General features: G+C 44.4%; 1 protein-coding gene across 4 annotated transcripts in view; it reads right to left on the bottom strand.

Annotated features, from left to right (window-relative positions):
- The window catches only part of farp2 (FERM, RhoGEF and pleckstrin domain protein 2), a 192,420-nt gene that overhangs the window by 14,124 nt on the left and 159,323 nt on the right, over positions 1 to 18,973 (bottom strand). For 3 of the 4 annotated variants that reach the window (XM_041211675.1, XM_041211657.1, XM_041211684.1), the window contains exons 22-24: positions 11,579 to 11,661; positions 6,595 to 6,713; positions 5,651 to 5,850 (exon numbers count right to left, since the gene is read on the bottom strand). In XM_041211675.1, the coding sequence (XP_041067609.1) occupies positions 5,651 to 5,850; positions 6,595 to 6,713; positions 11,579 to 11,661 (402 nt within the window). The remainder of the gene's footprint in view (positions 1 to 5,650; positions 5,851 to 6,594; positions 6,714 to 11,578; positions 11,662 to 18,973) is intronic. The other variant, XM_041211665.1, reaches the window with a different exon arrangement.

Here is an 18,973-nt window from a genome sequence, read left to right as displayed (position 1 = left end):
GCTTCATCTTGGAAAGCAATGATAAACCCAAGCTTCTATGCTAATTATGAACTGTCTCCTTATAACCCCCTTCCCTGCCCTCTTCAGCCTCACCTCTAACAAGAAGTATGATGAAGCTATGGACTTCTTCGCCACAGCATTGGTTAAGCTGCCTCGGCTGCTGCTTTCCACCCATTTCCTTGTCCAAAAAGCCAAGATTCCCACATCCTCATTCCTCCCTCATAATCTCCTACTTGCTTTCCCATTCCCTCCCTTAGCTGATCTCATTCATAGGCCAATTCCTGCTCTCTCAGACTCATTCACGCTAAACTGCTGAATACCCAGCTTTCCTCCCTGGTCCCAAGCTAGCTGGTACTGTCAATGGTTCTCACTTCTAGATCATTGTTCTCTCCCATTTCAAAACCACCTTCATCATTCCATCTTCATAAAAGCAGACTCTTCCCATTCAAACTACTGTCTCATCTCCACCTACCATTTCCACTCAAATAATGCCTCCTAGAACTGCGCTTCTCTGTCACATAACTCATTGCTTAAATCACTCCAATCAGATTTCTGCCCCTTCCACAGCATGACCTTAAGCAAAGTCAGCATGATTCTCTGTGGCTGTGCCCATGGCACATTATCCCTCTTTGGCCTCTCTATTGCCTTTGACGCAGCTGGCCAAACTATCCTCCACTGAAACCTCTCCTCCACTGTCCAACTGGATAGGTCCACAAGGAAATCTAAAATGACATTACAGGGCCTCCTCTTGCCCAAAATCCCCCTCCGAGCGGGTCAGGCCTGCTGGGTGGAAGTCATCACTGCAGATCAGGTCCCAAGGACAAAGAAGGGTCCCACTGCCTTTCTGTAGGTGATTCACTTGCCTGCTCAATAGTGCAGGTTAACATCAGGTCATGGCACAACGGCAGCAGGAACAGTACCATGGTTCTGCCAGTGACCGGTGCATTTAGATGAACCTGAAAAGAAGTTAAGTTACAGAGTACAACAGCACTGCTCACTCAAAGTGAAATATGACGGGACACAAGATAACTAATGTTTTAAAGGGCAGCTAGGGTCCAAGAACAACCAGTTTTGTGCTGCAGAGTAAAGCAAGTTTACTCAAATTAACAACTGGCAATTTGTCAACAGGACTAGTAAGAAAGAAAAATTCAACTCAACTAACTACTGGGCAACCATTGAATGAATATTCAGTAGTAAAGATTCTATTATTAATGAGTTGAGACTCTCAGTGATTATAACTGCATATTGGATTGTTTAACATTGCACTCAGTTACCAGAAATCATCCCATTAAAAACTCAAAGAGAAAACTCAGAGCAGTGAGATTGTAGAATTTGGCACCATATTGAGAGGTTGAGGTGACGAGTATAGATGTACTTAAGGGGAAGCTAGATTAGGGAGGGGGACAAGAATGGAAGGACAAGTAGATAGTGTTCGATGAGGTAAAGTGGGAGGAGGCTCATATGGAGCGAAAACATTGGCGAGAGCAGCTCAGCTGAATGGCCTGTTTCAGTGTTATAAATTCTACGTCAAAAACCTGGAGAAAGAGAGAGAGAGAAAGAGAGAGACACCTAATCTCTAAGCACAGCTTCATATTGAAACATACGTCTTTTCTCTATTTTTCTGCTTTCCTGATGATGCTTTCTGATTGTGGTTAGAGTTGAACATCTGCTAGAAAACTTCATTATTCAGCACAGACAGTATTGGTAGACCAACACCAACCTCATCCATGGCCAATGACCACACCCTTTCCAATAGCAGCTACTAGGTAGAAATCAGAGAATGGAGGCTAGGCAGAGTCTTCCCTCTCCCTCCTTGCAGAGTACTGAAGTTAATTGTGGTATAGCAACTGTTGCTCTGGTTGAGGTCAGATCTGACATGAATTGGACCTGACATTTCCCTGGTTTGTGCAGCTTCAGTAATTAAAAAGAGGGCCTACGTCCATCATACACCAGGAAATTTCAGTCTCTTCTGATTCACTTACAAGCACAGTTCACAATGGCAACTGATTAACAGGTTTACCTCAAACATGCGAAGGTAATCAGTCAGCGAAAGGCTCTGGTTCCGATACCAGCACACATGGGTGATGGTGTTAGGCCGCTGGCCCTGGCCCAGAAGGTAGTGCAGAGGAAGCTCCGGTGAGGCAGTAGAGGAACAGAAAACTAAGCAGGTCCATGAGTAAGCGAGTGTGGAGATGCGAATAACAAGTAAGAAAGGCAGAAACAGGACAGCAATGAGTAAAATAAGGTCAGTTAGAAAGTACTTTATGCATGTTAGTAACTGAGATGTCACAAAATGGCCAGTTCTATGGACAAAACTACAAGTGATTCTCATTTTACGGGTATGATGAGACCCCATTCCAGCATTAGCCACACAGAATATTGATTACTGTCAATATTGATGATTAATGTCAACCCCCTTTCCTTTTGTTCTATCCAAAGTGGTTAATTATTTTCCCCACTTTAGCATTGTTCCCTCCTCTCCTAAAGGTGCCAAGACTTCTGGGTCATAGCTCCATGCGCAGAGGCCATCTTCCAGCCCAAGTGACTATTCTTCTCTAAGAATCAGCAAGCTGCTCAACTGTGGGGCCACTGCAATTAAGCCTGACCCTGTTTCACATATATACACTTTCGATCAGGACTCACCAGATAACAACCAGAAAGAGGGGCCCAGGTTGGTTTCATCTCTCCCTCATTCAGGAGTAAGACCAGTACTGGTGACACTTGTCTGAATCAGCTTATACAGCACTAAGTGGGGACAGCACCTAGGGCCTTCCTGTTCTGCAGGGACAATGGCATACTGGTACTACATGTACCATGCAAAGAGATGGGTTAACATACACAGGCGATGCTAATCTTCACTGGGTGGCATCAGGTCAGTAACAGTCGGCCTGCGTGACCCCTTTAATCCAGAGTCTCTGGATGGTTCTAATACCAAATATAGTCAAAGAAAAAAATGGAGCAAATATTTCTTAAAGGGACCCCAATAGTGAGATTCTCAAGTGTGAACAGCTGCCAGATATAATAGATCAGGCTCTAGTTATAATAAAATTGTCAATCATGCCCCAGTCACAATAATCAAGCTAGCTAATTTGCAGTATTTCATAATAAGTTGTTGACCCAAGCTGTGGATGTTATGTTATACGATACTTTATTGTGTACTTGGGATGACTAAAGGTCTTTGGGCTTGTATATATTTGACCCACTTCTTACCGTTTTTGACCTTTCCATTTTTCCCTCACCCAGCCTCTTGGCTTCCAGATTATCCAACATACTCTGGCACTCGTAATGTGGCCCACTTGTAGCACTAGCCACTACTTTAAAAAAAATGAGCATTATCTCCTCACAAGCTCTGTAGCTTTATATGGTAGAGGAAAGTTTAGAATGCCTTTACATCTGTTCCACAGGTGACTCATATTTTTCTTATAAAACTGCTTAAGGAGTCTGAGTCTCTAGATAGTGACTGCTTTTGCTTGGTAGGCCTGCTACTGGGGAAATGGGGCTATGTCATGAAGTCCTCCTCAAGGTACATAAATAGAAACAGAAAATGCTGGAAAAACTCAGCAGGTCTGGCAGCATCTGTGGAAAGAGAAACAGAGTTAACATTTCGAGTCCGTATGACCCTTTTTCAGAGCTATTACGAATAGCCATTTGGCCCTCTGTTGTTACATTGGCTGCAAAAAGATCCAAGAAGAGCTGCAAGTGTGTATTCTAGCACTTAGTAAATGACTGTGCACTGGTAGTGTGCAATGTCTGGGTGAAGACAGCCACAGCAGAAACCTATTATATAGTTGGTGGGATTCTAAGACACTCAAATCAATGGCTTACTAAAATCCTTAATCATCGGGCCAACGACCAACTCAAATTGTGACATCCCTGACACGTGGATATTAACAGGCCACCTTTAAGAATGCACAGGCGAGGAGACCCAGTCGTAACATAGAGATGAGGAAGCAGGAACTTGCTGTATGAGAAACAAAGATGGTTTTCATTGTCAAAAGGACACAGAACGTGGGTGAGCTGAAAGAAAATGAAGCAGTGTAAAGAATTTGCTGCAGGGGCCTGTTCGAATGGAAGAGGAATGAGAAATGAGTGATAGGGCAAATGTAGTGTGCTTCCAGGCCATGAGATAACCCAGGCTTCATATATCAGCAATCAGTTTTAGAATAATAGTGTACACATGAGTACAATTTCCAACAACCTGAAATAAACTAGGGAAGTAGAAGATAGTCTGAGAATATTGCAAAATAAATCAAAGCCTTCGATTTTTGCTCTGGCCTGGGCCTGAATGCCATGATCAAACATGGAAATTAAAGGTGTTCCAGAAATAATACACGATGCACCAACCTGTTGGAAACCTTTCTGATTTAGGAACTTAAATTTTGTTCCTCAATCTGGTTGACCAGAACCACAAGTGTGATCTGAAATAAAAAGTTGGGGAGAGTGAATTGGAATGTTTAAACCTCCTGCAGCCCTGTCCTGCCCCACACATGCACTAATGGGCAGACAACTACTTAAAACAGAACAAAGTGTAGTACGATCCGGGCCAAAGAACAGGTTAAGGATTGTTAAACCCTAACCTCTCTCCCTGTTTAGAACAAGTTGACTCCAAATAAGCAATTTCCTGGGGTACAATACTTTTGCACGTTATTCACACCGGCCAGTTCTTCAATCCTGTTGGTTTAGTGTCATAGTGACAGCTGTGGTTCAGTTGTCTCTGAGTCACAAGGTTCTGGGTTCAAGTCTCACTCCAGAATGCTTAGCACAAAAATCAAGGCTGACACTCCATTGGGGAACTGTACAGAAGTGCTAAACAGCCAGTGGTGCCATCTTTCAGATCCTGTCTGCCCTCCCAGGTAAACATAAAAGATTCCATGACACTATTCCAAAGAAAAGCCAGTGAGTTATCCCCAGTGTCCTGGCCAATAGTTATCCCTCAATCAACATCACAAAAAATATATTATCTGGTTATTACCACATTTCTGTTTGTGGGAGCTTGCTATGCACAATTGGCTGCTGCGTTTTTTAAATTACAACAGTGACTACAGGTCAAAAGTACTTCATTGGCTGTAAGGTGCTTTGAGACGTCCCAGTGGTTATGAAAGGCGTTATATAAATGCAAGTCTTTTTTTGTTAGTGGCACAGCATTAAGTTCCTGAGATCAAGTCATAAGTACAGGCTGCAACTCCACCCAACCTTTAAACACTAGGTCTCACGTCTGTAAGCCTTGCCAATTCTCAACCGGGCCAAAAGGCTGAAGTGTCTGTGGCCAATGGCATCAGGGAATATCTCTCCCTGTAGAGATGAAGAATGCATTTGAATGCACAAAACTGAAAGCAAAATCAACAGGCCATAGGATTGGAGCCCTGTCAGCCAATATGAAGGACCACTTCACAACTCAGATTATCCTGTACTTCCCACTTAAGAGGCTGCACAATGGAATAATTAAACCATTCCAGTTTTCAATAAAGAAAAACATTTCTTTTTGATTTGTCAATTTAGTTTAGAAAAGCCCAAGGCAGTAGCTGGCAAAGAGAATTAAATGTTGATATAACTTTAACAGGTAGGATGGGTACATGTAGTCTGTACACATTGTGTGCTGCACTGGGTTATCCTGAGGTTTAAGTGGTGGTGAGAGTGCCCTGCTGGGTACCTCCACTGCAACACTGTGGTCCAACATGGAGACACTCGTGTTGCGATGCCAGCACACGTGCATTGTGGTATTGGCACGGTGATGGGTCTGCTTGTCCAACGAGCTGTGGGAGGAGTGAGTGTCGTCTTCAGATTCCTGCTCCAGTGACACTTCATCTGAAGATCCTGGGAACATCAGGATAAATGCATAAAGAGGAATAGCTGTAGTAGTATCAGGATTTTAAAAAAAACACAGGAGAATGCTGTTAAGTTATTATCTGTTATAATAATTAAAATCAAACAGTGGCTACTGGCAAGTCAGGAATTATAACTACTCCCCAAAACCAAAAGATCTTTAGGCTAGAATAAATATTAATTAAAAACAATCAAATTGGGCATTCCATTGGCAGGAACAGGTCCTTTCAACAGTCTATCGGAAGAATTGGGTTCTTGATCCTGTTGGAAAATTTATTGGGGGAGGTATGTACTTCACTTCTACAATATGATTCAGAATTGGAGGTTTGGATCTTTACCTCCCATTGGAAAATCCATTGGGACCTTGACTTCTACTAGATACCTTTACTGTCACTGAAAAGACACAATTTGGTAGTGCAGCATATGCAGAAGTTGTATCAGTCAGCTGGACACTGCAATTACATGTTTGAAGGTGGAGCTACAGAACTTTTTCTACCTTCCAATTAAACATAAACAAGTCAACATATTGTGCCTTACTCTCTTTTTCCAATAACTGAGGAGAAGGCCCAGAAACATATCAGAGGGTCAATAAAGAACTGAGGGAGTACATGGCCTCAGGATGCATCGTCTATTGAATGTGATTCACTTCCCAGTGAAATATATCCAATATGATTGGTTTATGAATAGAATTAAACACAAGTTCCTCACTTCCCTCACCCTCCATTGATGGTATATTGAGAATACAGTAGTTATTTTTAAAATGCGACTTACTGTTTGATCGATCACAGATGTTGCTTTCCAGAGTTGTCTCTCTCTTCTCATATGACTTCTTCACCACCTCAATGGCCATGTTCAAGTCCGCTATCCATTTCCCCATCTCTACTCGGGAGCTAAGAAATAGGTCAATAGAAATGGGTGAGATATAAGCACAAGGATCTGCTACCAAAAGCTGCAGTGACTTCGAACTTTGGGCAGCCATTACTTTGGTGTGCCTTATAGATTATAATTAAAGGAATTCCAGTTACCAAGTCTCATTTTTTGTTTATTCCTCTTCCACTTCTGATCTCTTTGCATCAAACATCCAGGGCTGAGAAGATGCCTGTACTTCTGTCAATTGCACCATGTAGCTAACTGTTAGGAATTGGCAATGGGATGCAATGTTTGGGCTGATAACTTCCCTCCACTGTCCACTGAGCAGCTCTCAGCATCTGCTCATTACCCAGCACTCACCCACCCCGCACCATGAAAACATGGCTGAGATCAGAACTTGCCATTGTCATAAATAAAGTCAATGCGGCATAGAAGAGACCATTCGGCCCCTTGAATCCATGCTAGTTCTCTGTAGAACCATTGCCCTACTCCATCCCTGTAGCCCTGCAAGTTTATTTCCCTCAAATGGCCATCTAATTTCCTTTTGAAATCACAATGTCTCTGCTTCCACCACCCTCGTAGGCAGCAAATTCAAAGTTCCTACTGCTTGCTACGTAAAGAAGTAATTCCTCACTTCCTGCCTGTATCTCTTGCATAAAACCTTATATCTGGGTCCCCTGCTCCTTATACTATCAGCCAACGGGAACAGCTTTTCCTTGACTACCTTATCTAATCCTGTTCGAATCCTGTATACCTCTATCAAATCACTCCTTTGCTCCAACAAGAACAATCCCAGCTTCTCCAACCTAACCTTGCAGCTAAAATTCCTCATCCCTGGAACCATTCTGGTAAATCTCTGCACCCGCTCAAGAACCCTCACATCTTTCCTAAAGTGTGGCGGCCACCTTGGTGTTCTGATTTTTCTGACCCAACATGTTCCCCTCTGTCATGTGGGAACTAAAGGAGTAACATCATGAATTTGCACTCCCAGCACTCAGCGTCGCCCGTCAGGAGCACACATCGAGAGTATGGGTTTGTGTTTCCTACAATTTGCCATCTATTCATTTTAAACGGACAGAAATATTGTGGCTAGGTCAACTGCATTCCTGATATGAACTCCTATTGGGTGGAGCTCCATGCTAGGAACGCACATTCATAATACTGCCACTCAAGTGTAACGGGGACAAACTCTGAACTAAGCATCATGCATCGTGTGAACTGCAACCCTTTAACATACCAAAACATACCAACTGAATGGGTCGCTTTTGATCTAGTGGTTCTAGTTATAGGTGGCTGCAATAAGCTGAATAAATAGTGAACACATACTTGTACACTGTTAAATAAATGTGATCATAATTGCAGACACGCATAGACATTCATGTACATAGTCACATTTTTACATTCACACCCACAAGATCACTATAATTGTTACCTGTACACATCATAATCATGAAACAAGCAAAGCACAGGATCACAAACACGCACTGAAACATTTGTACATGCACACACACACACACACGTGTACACACAGCAAAACACACAGACATACCCTGACCTGAGTATACTTAAATCCACATGCAGCTATGTTATCTCACACATCTATACTACAAATGTGGCACAGGCCTATACCAGTGAACAATTCCTGAGTTGGGATGGTCAGGGTCTGCCCTTGAGTACCATCAAAAAAAAAAAATACCAGAGTCATTCCAACAATTAGTTTATTGCTTCAGGAAGGGAACTTCTGGATAACTCCAATCCCATCAGTAACAAGAAAAAGATCTGTGGTCACTCTTGAACATCCATTGAGAATGTAACAGAGGTCATTACTCCATGTCCATCCCATAATCAATACTTTGCAATCAGACCTCATCCATATTTTATGCTGTGCCATGGCACAATCCCTTTTGTTTATTTTTAGAGTGATGCAATGGATTCACCACAATTCTTCATCACCAATCCTGATCCATTCTTCTACTTTGAGAAGCAGTTGAAGAAAGTAGCCATCAAAAATACAGCAACTTAAAAGTGTTCCAAACCCCGATAATCATAACAGGAATATAGGAGCAGGAATAGGCCATTCAGCTCTTTGAGCCTGCTCTGTCACTCAATAAGGTCATGGCTGATCTGGTTGAGATTTCAACTCACTTTCCTGGCTGCCCCCATTGCCCTTCCCTCCTCTATCAAAAATCTATCTAACTCAACCTTGAATAACTTCAAAGACTCAGCCTCCACTGTTTTCTGGGGAAGGGAATCCCACAGACTAATGACCCTCAGAGAGAAAATAATTCTCATCTCTGTATTAAAAGGGAGACCTCTTATTTTTAAACTGTGTCCCTTAGTTCTAGTCTCCCCTACTGGAGGAAACATCCTCCTGGATCCACCCTATCAAACCCCCTGAAGATCTTATATATTTCAATAAGATCACCTCTCATTCTTCTATACGTCAATGGGTAAAGATTCAATCTGTTCAACCTTTCTTCATAAGTCCTTCATCCCAGGAATAAGTCGAGTGAACTTTCTCTGGACTGTTTCTATTGCAATTATATCCTTTTTCAAATAAGGAGGCTAAACCTGTACACAGTATTCCAGATGAAGTCTCACCTAAGCGCTGTACAGCTGCAGTAAAAATTCCCTACTTTTATATTCCATTCCCTTTGCAATAAATACCAATGTTCCATTTGCTTTCCTAATCATTTGCTGTTCATGCGTACTTTTTTGATTCACTTACCAAGACACCCAGATCCCTCTTCCATGCCACTAAGTTCTGCAGTCTCTCTCCATTTAAATAGTATACTGCTTTTCTGTTCTTTCTGCCAAAGTGGACAAGTTCACATTTCCCACATTATACTCTGTCAAATTTTTGCCCCCTTATTTAACCTATCTCCCTTTGTAGACTCTTTATCTCCTCTTGACAACTTACTTTCCTACCTTTCTTGGTGTCATCAGCAAGTTTAGCTAACATACGTTCAGTCTCTTCATCCAAGTCACTGATATAGATTTGAAGCAGTTGAGCCCTAGCACTGATCCCTGTGGCATTCCACTAGTTACAGCTTGCCAATCCAAAAATTACTCATTTATCCCAACTCTCTGCTTCCTGTTAGCTAACCAGTGCTTTATCCATGCTAATAAGTTATCCCTACGCCATGAGCTCTTATTTTGTGCAGTGACCTTTGATGTGGCATTTTATCAAATGCCTTTTAGAAATCCAAGTGCACCACACCTACAGGTTCTCCCTTATCCATTTTGCTTGTAACTTCCTCAAAGAACTCTAATAAATTAAGAAATTAAGAACTATTTCCCTTTCTCAAAACCTGTGTTGCTTCTTCCTGATCACATTGTGATTTTCTAAGTATCCTGCTATAACCTCCTTAATAATGGATTCCAGCACTTTCCCTATGGCGGATATTAGATTAACTGGCCTATATTTTCCTGTTTCTGTCTCCCTCCTTTCTTGAATAAAAGTGCTATATTTGCTATTTTCCAATCTGCTGGGACCGTTCCAGACTCTAGGGAATTTTGGAAGATTATAACCAATGCCTCTACTATCTTTACAGCCTCTTCTTTTAAGACTGCAGAATGCAGACCATCTGGTCCTGGGGACTTGTCAGCCTTTAGGTCTAATAGTTTTCCCAGCATCTTTTCCCTGGTGATGTTGATTGTTTTTAAGTTCCTCCCTCCCTTTCTCCTCTTGATCTTCAAATATCTTTCAGCTGTTTTTAAGTATTCTACTGTGAAGACAGACACAAAATACATGTTCAATGCTTCCGCCATTTCCTTGTTTTCCATTATTAATTCCCCATATTCAGGACAAACACTCACTTTAGTTATTCTTTCCCTTTTAGCTACTTGTAGAAACTCTTGCTAGCTGTTTTTATATTGCTAGCTGGCTTCTCTCATACTCTTTTTTTTAAGTCACTCTTTGCTGGTTCTTAAAATCTGCACAATTTTCTGACGTGCCACTAATCTTCATCAAATTGTAAGTGTTTCTTTCAATTTGATACAATCCTTAACTTCCTTATTTAGCCACCAATGATACATTCTTCTCAAAGAGTCTTTCTTTCTCACTGGGATAAATCTTTGTTGAGAGTTATTAACTATCTCCTTAAAAGTCTGCCATTGTATCTCTATTGTCTTACCTTTCAATCTACTTTTCCAGTTCAGTTTAGCCAACTCTTCCTTCATACCCTTATAATTACCTTTATTTAGGTTTAAAACACTAGTCTTAAACCCACACTTTTCACCTTCAAACTGAATGTGAAATTCTATCACGTTATGATCACTGTCACCTACAGGCTCCTTTACCATGAGGCTATTGATTAATCCTGTCTCATTGTGCATTACCAGGTCTAGAATAGCCTGCTCCCTGGTTGGTGCTAAAATATACTGCTCTAAGCAATTATCCTGAATATACCTGAATATACTCTGTGAACTCATTTTCCAGGCTACCTTTGCAATCTGATTTGCACAGTCTACATGTAGATTAAAGACATAAATGATTATTGCAGTTTCTTTCTTACACACCCCATTTATTTCTTCCTATATACTGTGTCCTACAGTTTAGCTACTTTTAGGGGGCCTATTAATTATTTCAGCAGATGACCCCTTACCTTTTCTATTTCTTATCTCTACCTAAATTGATTCCACATCTTACTCTTTCGAGCTAAGGTCATCTCTCACGACTGTACTAATGTCATCCTTAATTAACAGTACTACCCCACCACCTTTTCCTACCATCCTGTATTTCTGAAATGTCAAATACCCTTCAAGATTAGGTCCTAACTTTGGTCACCTTGCAACCATGTCTCTGTTTGGGTATCAGGTCATACATATTTATTTTTATCTGTGCTAACAATTCATTAATTTGAATAATAAATGAGACACTTACCTGGCTGCTACAACAATTGTCCTCTGAGCAGAGTATATGGTGAAACAATGTGGAACAGACCATTCGTTCTCACTCTCCTCGATCTACAAAAATGAAAGACCTTTAAACGCTACAGCTACATTATAAGTCCATAATAACTAAATTCAGACAATGCAAGTGCCTGAGTTGAATTAAACCAAGGCTCTCAAGGTAAAAGTTTTCAAGACATTTGGTCAAAAAAAGAGGTAAGATAGCATAAAAAAAGAAAGGGTTAACACAAATGCAAAGATGGCACAGATTGGGAGAGATATAAAGAACCACAAAGGGATACAATGAAAATAGTAAGAGCTGCAAAAAAGGGAATATGACAAAAAAACTGCAGATGATATAAAGGAAAACACTCTTGGTTTTTACAAATATGTTAAGTGAAAGAGGGTGGCTAAGAGTAATGTGGGCCCCTTGAGGGCAGATGCAGGTGATATTGTAATTAAAAGTAAGTATATGGCTGGCTTGCTAAATAATTACTCTGTAGACCAGAGAGTGAGGATAAAGTGCCAGAGATATGAAGAAAAAATAAATCAAAGTGAGAAACTTGCGACATTTAATATAATTTAGAAAATGGTTATTGAGAAAATGATGAGACTGAAAATAGACAAATCTCCGCTACCTGATGGTTTCCGTTCCATTAATATCCTCTGGTATTAATAGTGGTAGTTGCAGAAAATGCAGGTGTTCTAGTTATTATCTTCCAAAATTATTTTCATTCAGGAATTGTCTCCTTTGATCGGATAATTGTGAATATCACTCCATTATTTAATACATGCGAGAGAGAAATCAGGAAATTAAGACCCATTAGTCCCACGTCTGTTGTTGGTTAAGTTGCTAGAATTGGTTATTCGGGCCAGAATGATTGAACACTTGGACAAATACATTGTGATCTGAGAGAACCAGCATGAATTGGCAAAGAGTAAGTTATATCTAATAAACCTAGTTGAATTTTTAAGTCAGTAATTAGGTGGGTTAAGGGGGTATCCCTGGATGTTATTTACATTGACCTCCAGAAGGCATTCAATAAAGTTTCACACAAAATACTGTTGGCAAAAATAAAAGTACATGGAATTGGAAGCAACCTATTTGTTTGGGTAAGGAGTTAGTTAGGAAATAGGGAACAAAGATATGGATATAGCTCTGTATATCAATTGCCAGGATGTGGCTAGTGGTGTTCTCCAAAGATCTGTAGTGGAGGCTTCAGCTTTTCACTATATTTATCAGTGATTTAGAAGAAGTGGAGAGCCATGTATTCAAGTGTGCTAATGACACCGCATCAGGTGGTTAAATAAATAGTATAGATGGGAGCAGTAAATTGCAATGGGGTATTTATGGATTAAGCGAGTGGACAAAACTGACAGATAGAGTTCAGTGAGGACATGAGTGAGTTCATCCACTTTGGACCTAAGAAAGATTAATCAAAGTATTTTCTAAAATAATTTTCAAAGCTAGGAACCACAGAGAAGCAGTGATTTCGGGATCCATGTACAAAAATCACTAAAAAATTAGTGGACAGGTAATCATAAAAGCTAATGCAATGTTGACTGCAATTGCAAGGAGGCTGAAGTACAAAGGGATAGAGGTTATGCTACCGTTGTATAAAGCTTTGGTTAGACCCCATCTGAGGTATTACATTCCGTTCTGGGTACCCCACCTCATAAAGGATATATTGGCATTGGAGGTGTTATGCAGTTTCAACAGAATGATACCTCACTGGTAGGGCCACACAGAGCACATATCATACATCAGGGAACAATGCTGAAAGAAGTTGAGAGAGAGAAAAAGATCTTGGTGTTAACTTGCACAGATGATGAAAAATGTAGAGAAGTGGTAGCTAACATTAACATGGTTTTCAGCTGTATTAATATAATCATTCAGTATAAATCAAAGGGCACCATTTTGATACTGCACAGGTTGCCAGTCAGATTGCATCTAGAGTACTAGGCCCAGTTTTGACCCCCGTCCACGATGACCTTGGAAAAGGTCCAGATGAGAGCTGCAAGAATGATTCCTCGCTTAAAGAACATCAGCTACTCAGACAGGCTACTTGGTCTATTTACTACAGAGAAACATAGGCTTAGAAATCACCTGATCAAGGTCCTTAAAATAATTAAAGGATTGGATAATGTCCCTATTGATAGATTATCCCAGTTTATTGGGGAGGATCAGAGGACACTAGTTTAAACTCTGCAAGAAAAGGAATAGACTGGATGTTGGGCAGCTCTTCTCTCAGAATGTTGTGAGCCTCTGGATTACATTACTGACTGGTATGGTAGGTGTTGATTCTGCATTACCTACAAGAGGGAGCTTGGAAGTGCTTAGTCATAATACTTTGGCCATTGATGAGTAATTTTATAAGCTTAGGGACAAGATGAAGACAAATTCAGCAGCACTAAGGAGAAGGTGATGATGGCCGATACTGATTCAGCTGGCTAAAAGGGAAATAGCTTGGGAAAAAACCAAATCAACCGGGATAAGAGCAAGGGGCGAAGAGGGAGACCAGCTGGCAGGATTAAGGGAAATGTAATGCAAGGCTCCAATTCAGCAGAGTGGGGGTAAAGAAAGGAGGCAAAGAGGGAGGTCAAATGGAAAGGTTTGGAGCAATACAACAAAGGCACAGTTCAATCAGTCAAAACTAAGAATTGTAAGGGCAAAGAAAGGTTAAAAAATATATTTATGTCTTTCATTCACAGCACATCCAAAGAGCTTCTAAATCTGCAGTCATTTTGCACAAAAGTCCTAAGTACAAGCAGGGTTTACACTGAGCAGAATTCCACTCTCACAGAGCATCCTCAGAAGTCAATACTCACCGGGGGCTCCAGCACTATCAGCTGGCAAAGGTGCAAATACAAAGAAGGAGAACATAATGTACAACAGCATAAAGAGATTGCTGCACAATCAACCCCTGCTAATAAGGACTGGCATTGAGGATGAGCTAAATATTCACATTTGCTGCTGATTTCAGTGATTTTCATGACTTTGGCTTCTAGAATCATAAAAGGTACAGAACAGGAGGCGGCCATTTGGTACATTTACTGTGTGTAGCAATGTAGCTAGTCCTACCTCCCTATGCTTTCCCTATACCCTTGTATTTCTTCTCTTACAGTTATTATATAATTTTCTTTGGGAGGCTACTATTGAATTTGCATCCACCATCCCAACAGGCAGTGCATTCAAATCCTAACACCACTTGTTGCATAAAGATGTTTTTTCTTGTGTAATCTCTGGTTCTTTTCAAATCACTTCAAATCTGTGTCCTCTGGGTATTGACCTTTCAGCCACTGGAACAGTTTTCCTGTATTTATTCTGTATAAACCCTTCATGATTTTGAACACCTGTATCAAATCTCCTCTCAAAAGCCTTTACCTTCTTCCTAAAGCATGCTACCTGGAATTGGAAACAATACTCCAACTAGGGCCAAATTATTTGCCTAAAGGCAATGGTGACTGCTCCGCAGAGGGTGATTTTCAGCTGGCAAATGCCAAAGAAATAGTGGCTGTCGCACAGACACCCAAGATCCACAGGATATGGTTTTCAGGTGGGCCGGTGACCAGCCTTCTCTCCATCATCTCTGACCTCCCTCTCTCCACCCTCTCTGACCCCTCTCTCTCTCTCCACCGCCTGAGCTCTCTCCCTCCTTCCACCGCCTCTGAGCTCTCTCCCTCCTTCCACCGCCTCTGAGCTCTCTCCCTCCTTCCACCGCCTCTGAGCTCTCTCCCTGCTTCCACCGCCTCTGAGCTCTCTCCCTGCTTCCACCGCCTCTGAGCTCTCTCCCTGCTTCCACCGCCTCTGAGCTCTCTCCCTGCTTCCACCGCCTCTGAGCTCTCTCCCTGCTTCCACCGCCTCTGAGCTCTCTCCCTCCTTCCACCGCCTCTGAGCTCTCTCCCTCCTTCCACCGCCTCTGAGCTCTCTCCCTCCTTCCACCGCCTCTGAGCTCTCTCCCTCCTTCCACCGCCTCTGAGCTCTCTCCCTCCTTCCACCGCCTCTGAGCTCTCTCCCTCCTTCCACCGCCTCTGAGCTCTCTCCCTCCTTCCACCGCCTCTGAGCTCGCTCCCTCCTTCCACCGCCTCTGAGCTCGCTCCCTCCTTCCACCGCCTCGGAGCTCGCTCCCTCCTTCCACCGCCTCGGAGCTCGCTCCCTCTCCGTCATCGGAGCTCGCTCCCTCTCCGTCATCGGAGCTCGCTCCCTCTCCGTCATCGGAGCTCGCTCCCTCTCCGTCATCGGAGCTCGCTCCCTCTCCGTCATCGGAGCTCGCTCCCTCCCCGTCATCGGAGCTCGCTCCCTCCCCGTCATCGGAGCTCGCTCCCTCCCCGTCATCGGAGCTCGCTCCCTCTCCGTCATCGGAGCTCGCTCCCTCTCCGTCATCTGAGCTCGCTCGCTCTCTCTCCGTCATCTGAGCTCGCTCTCTCTCCGTCATCTGAGCTCGCTCTCTCTCCGTCATCTGAGCTCGCTCTCTCTCCGTCATCTGAGCTCGCTCTCTCTCCGTCATCTGAGCTCGCTCTCTCTCCGTCATCTGAGCTCGCTCTCTCTCCGTCATCTGAGCTCGCTCTCTCTCCGTCATCTGAGCTCGCTCTCTCTCCGTCATCTGAGCTCTCTCTCTCTCCGTCATCTGAGCTCTCTCTCTCTCCGTCATCTGAGCTCTCTCTCTCTCCGTCATCTGAGCTCTCTCTCTCTCCGTCATCTGAGCTCTCTCTCTCTCCGTCATCTGAGCTCTCTCTCTCTCCGTCATCTGAGCTCTCTCTCTCTCCGTCATCTGAGCTCTCTCTCTCTCCGTCATCTGAGCTCTCTCTCTCTCCGTCATCTGAGCTCTCTCTCTCTCCGTCATCTGAGCTCTCTCTCTCTCCGTCATCTGAGCTCTCTCTCTCTCCGTCATCTGAGCTCTCTCTCTCTCCGTCATCTGAGCTCTCTCTCTCTCCGTCATCTGAGCTCTCTCTCTCTCTTTCATCTGAGCTCTCGCTCTCTCTTTCATCTGAGCTCTCGCTCTCTCTTTCATCTGAGCTCTCGCTCTCTCTTTCATCTGAGCTCTCGCTCTCTCTTTCATCTGAGCTCGCTCTCTCTCTCTCTCCGTCATCTGAGCTCGCTCTCTCTCCGTCATCTGAGCTCGCTCTCTCTCCGTCATCTGAGCTCGCTCTCTCTCCGTCATCTGAGCTCGCTCGCTCTCCGTCATCTGAGCTCGCTCGCTCTCTCTCCGTCATCTGAGCTCGCTCGCTCTCTCTCCGTCATCTGAGCTCGCTCGCTCTCTCTCCGTCATCTGAGCTCGCTCGCTCTCTCTCCGTCATCTGAGCTCGCTCGCTCTCTCTCCGTCATCTGAGCTCGCTCGCTCTCTCTCCGTCATCTGAGCTCGCTCGCTCTCTCTCCGTCATCTGAGCTCGCTCGCTCTCTCTCCGTCATCTGAGCTCGCTCGCTCTCTCTCCGTCATCTGAGCTCGCTCGGTCTCTCTCCGTCATCTGAGCTCGCTCGCTCTCCGTCATCTGAGCTCGCTCGCTCTCCGTCATCTGAGCTCGCTCGCTCTCCGTCATCTGAGCTCGCTCTCTCTCCGTCATCTGAGCTCGCTCTCTCTCCGTCATCTGAGCTCGCTCTCTCTCCGTCATCTGAGCTCGCTCTCTCTCCGTCATCTGAGCTCGCTCTCTCTCCGTCATCTGAGCTCTCTCTCTCTCCGTCATCTGAGCTCTCTCTCTCTCCGTCATCTGAGCTCTCTCTCTCTCCGTCATCTGAGCTCTCTCTCTCTCCGTCATCTGAGCTCTCTCTCTCTCCGTCATCTGAGCTCTCTCTCTCTCCGTCATCTGAGCTCTCTCTCTCTCTCCGTCATCTGAGCTCTCTCTCTCTCTCTCTCCGTCATCTGAGCTCTCTCTCTCTCTCTCTCCGTCATCTGAGCTCTCTCTCTCTCTCCGTCATCTGAGCTCGCTCTCTCTCTCTCCGTCATCTGAGCTCGCTCTCTCTCTCCGTCATCTGAGCTCGCTCTCTCTCTCTCCGTCATCTGAGCTCGCTCTCTCTCTCTCCGTCATCTGAGCTCGCTCTCTCTCTCTCCGTCATCTGAGCTCGCTCTCTCTCTCTCCGTCATCTGGGCTCGCTCTCTCTCTCTCCGTCACCTGGGCTCGCTCTCTCTCTCTCCGTCACCTGGGCTCGCTCTCTCTCTCTCCGTCACCTGGGCTCGCTCTCTCTCTCTCCGTCACCTGGGCTCGCTCTCTCTCTCTCCGTCACCTGGGCTCGCTCTCTCTCTCTCCGTCACCTGGGCTCGCTCTCTCTCTCTCCGTCACCTGGGCTCGCTCTCTCTCTCTCCGTCACCTGGGCTCGCTCTCTCTCTCTCCGTCACCTGGGCTCGCTCTCTCTCTCTCCGTCACCTGGGCTCGCTCTCTCTCTCTCCGTCACCTGGGCTCGCTCTCTCTCTCTCCGTCACCTGAGCTCGCTCTCTCTCTCTCCGTCATCTGAGCTCGCTCGCTCTCTCTCCGTCATCTGAGCTCGCTCGCTCTCTCTCCGTCATCTGAGCTCGCTCGCTCTCTCTCCGTCATCTGAGCTCGCTCGCTCTCTCTCCGTCATCTGAGCTCGCTCGCTCTCTCTCCGTCATCTGAGCTCGCTCTCTCTCCGTCATCTGAGCTCGCTCTCTCTCCATCATCTGAGCTCGCTCTCTCTCCATCATCTGAGCTCGCTCTCTCTCCATCATCTGAGCTCGCTCTCTCTCCATCATCTGAGCTCGCTCTCTCCATCATCTGAGCTCGCTCTCTCTCCATCATCTGAGCTCGCTCTCTCTCCATCATCTGAGCTCGCTCTCTCTCCATCATCTGAGCTCGCTCTCTCTCCATCATCTGAGCTCTCTCTCTCTCCCTCATCTGAGCTCTCTCTCTCCATCATCTGAGCTCTCTCTCTCTCCAATATCTCTGACCTCTCTCTCTCTAATATCTCTGACCTCTCTCTCTCTCCAATATCTCTGACCTCTCTCTCTCTCTCTCCAATATCTCTTGACCTCTCTCTCTCCAATATCTCTTGACCTCTCTCTCTCCAATATCTCTTGACCTCTCTCTCTCTCCAATATCTCTTGACCTCTCTCTCTCTCCAATATCTCTTGACCTCTCTCTCTCTCCAATATCTCTTGACCTCTCTCTCTCTACAATATCTCTTGACCTCTCTCTCTCTCCAATATCTCTTGACCTCTCTCTCTCCTCCACCACCTCTGATCTCTCACTCCCTCTCTCTCTCCATCGTCTCTGACCTCTCTCTCCACCTTCTCTGATCTCTCTCTCCTCACCATCTGGCCTCTCTCTCTCGCTCCTCCGTCTCTGATCTCTCTCTCTCCCCATTGTGTCTAACTCTCAGCTAAAGGAAAAGAGTGAAAAGGTGTGAAAGGTGAAGGAGCAGACTGAAAGGGAGTGA

This window comes from Carcharodon carcharias, chromosome 2 (assembly GCF_017639515.1).
Source record: "Carcharodon carcharias isolate sCarCar2 chromosome 2, sCarCar2.pri, whole genome shotgun sequence".
Classification (NCBI taxonomy): domain Eukaryota; kingdom Metazoa; phylum Chordata; class Chondrichthyes; order Lamniformes; family Lamnidae; genus Carcharodon; species Carcharodon carcharias.
Note: the sequence above shows the minus strand (reverse complement) of the source record. Positions and strands in the feature narration are given on the sequence as shown.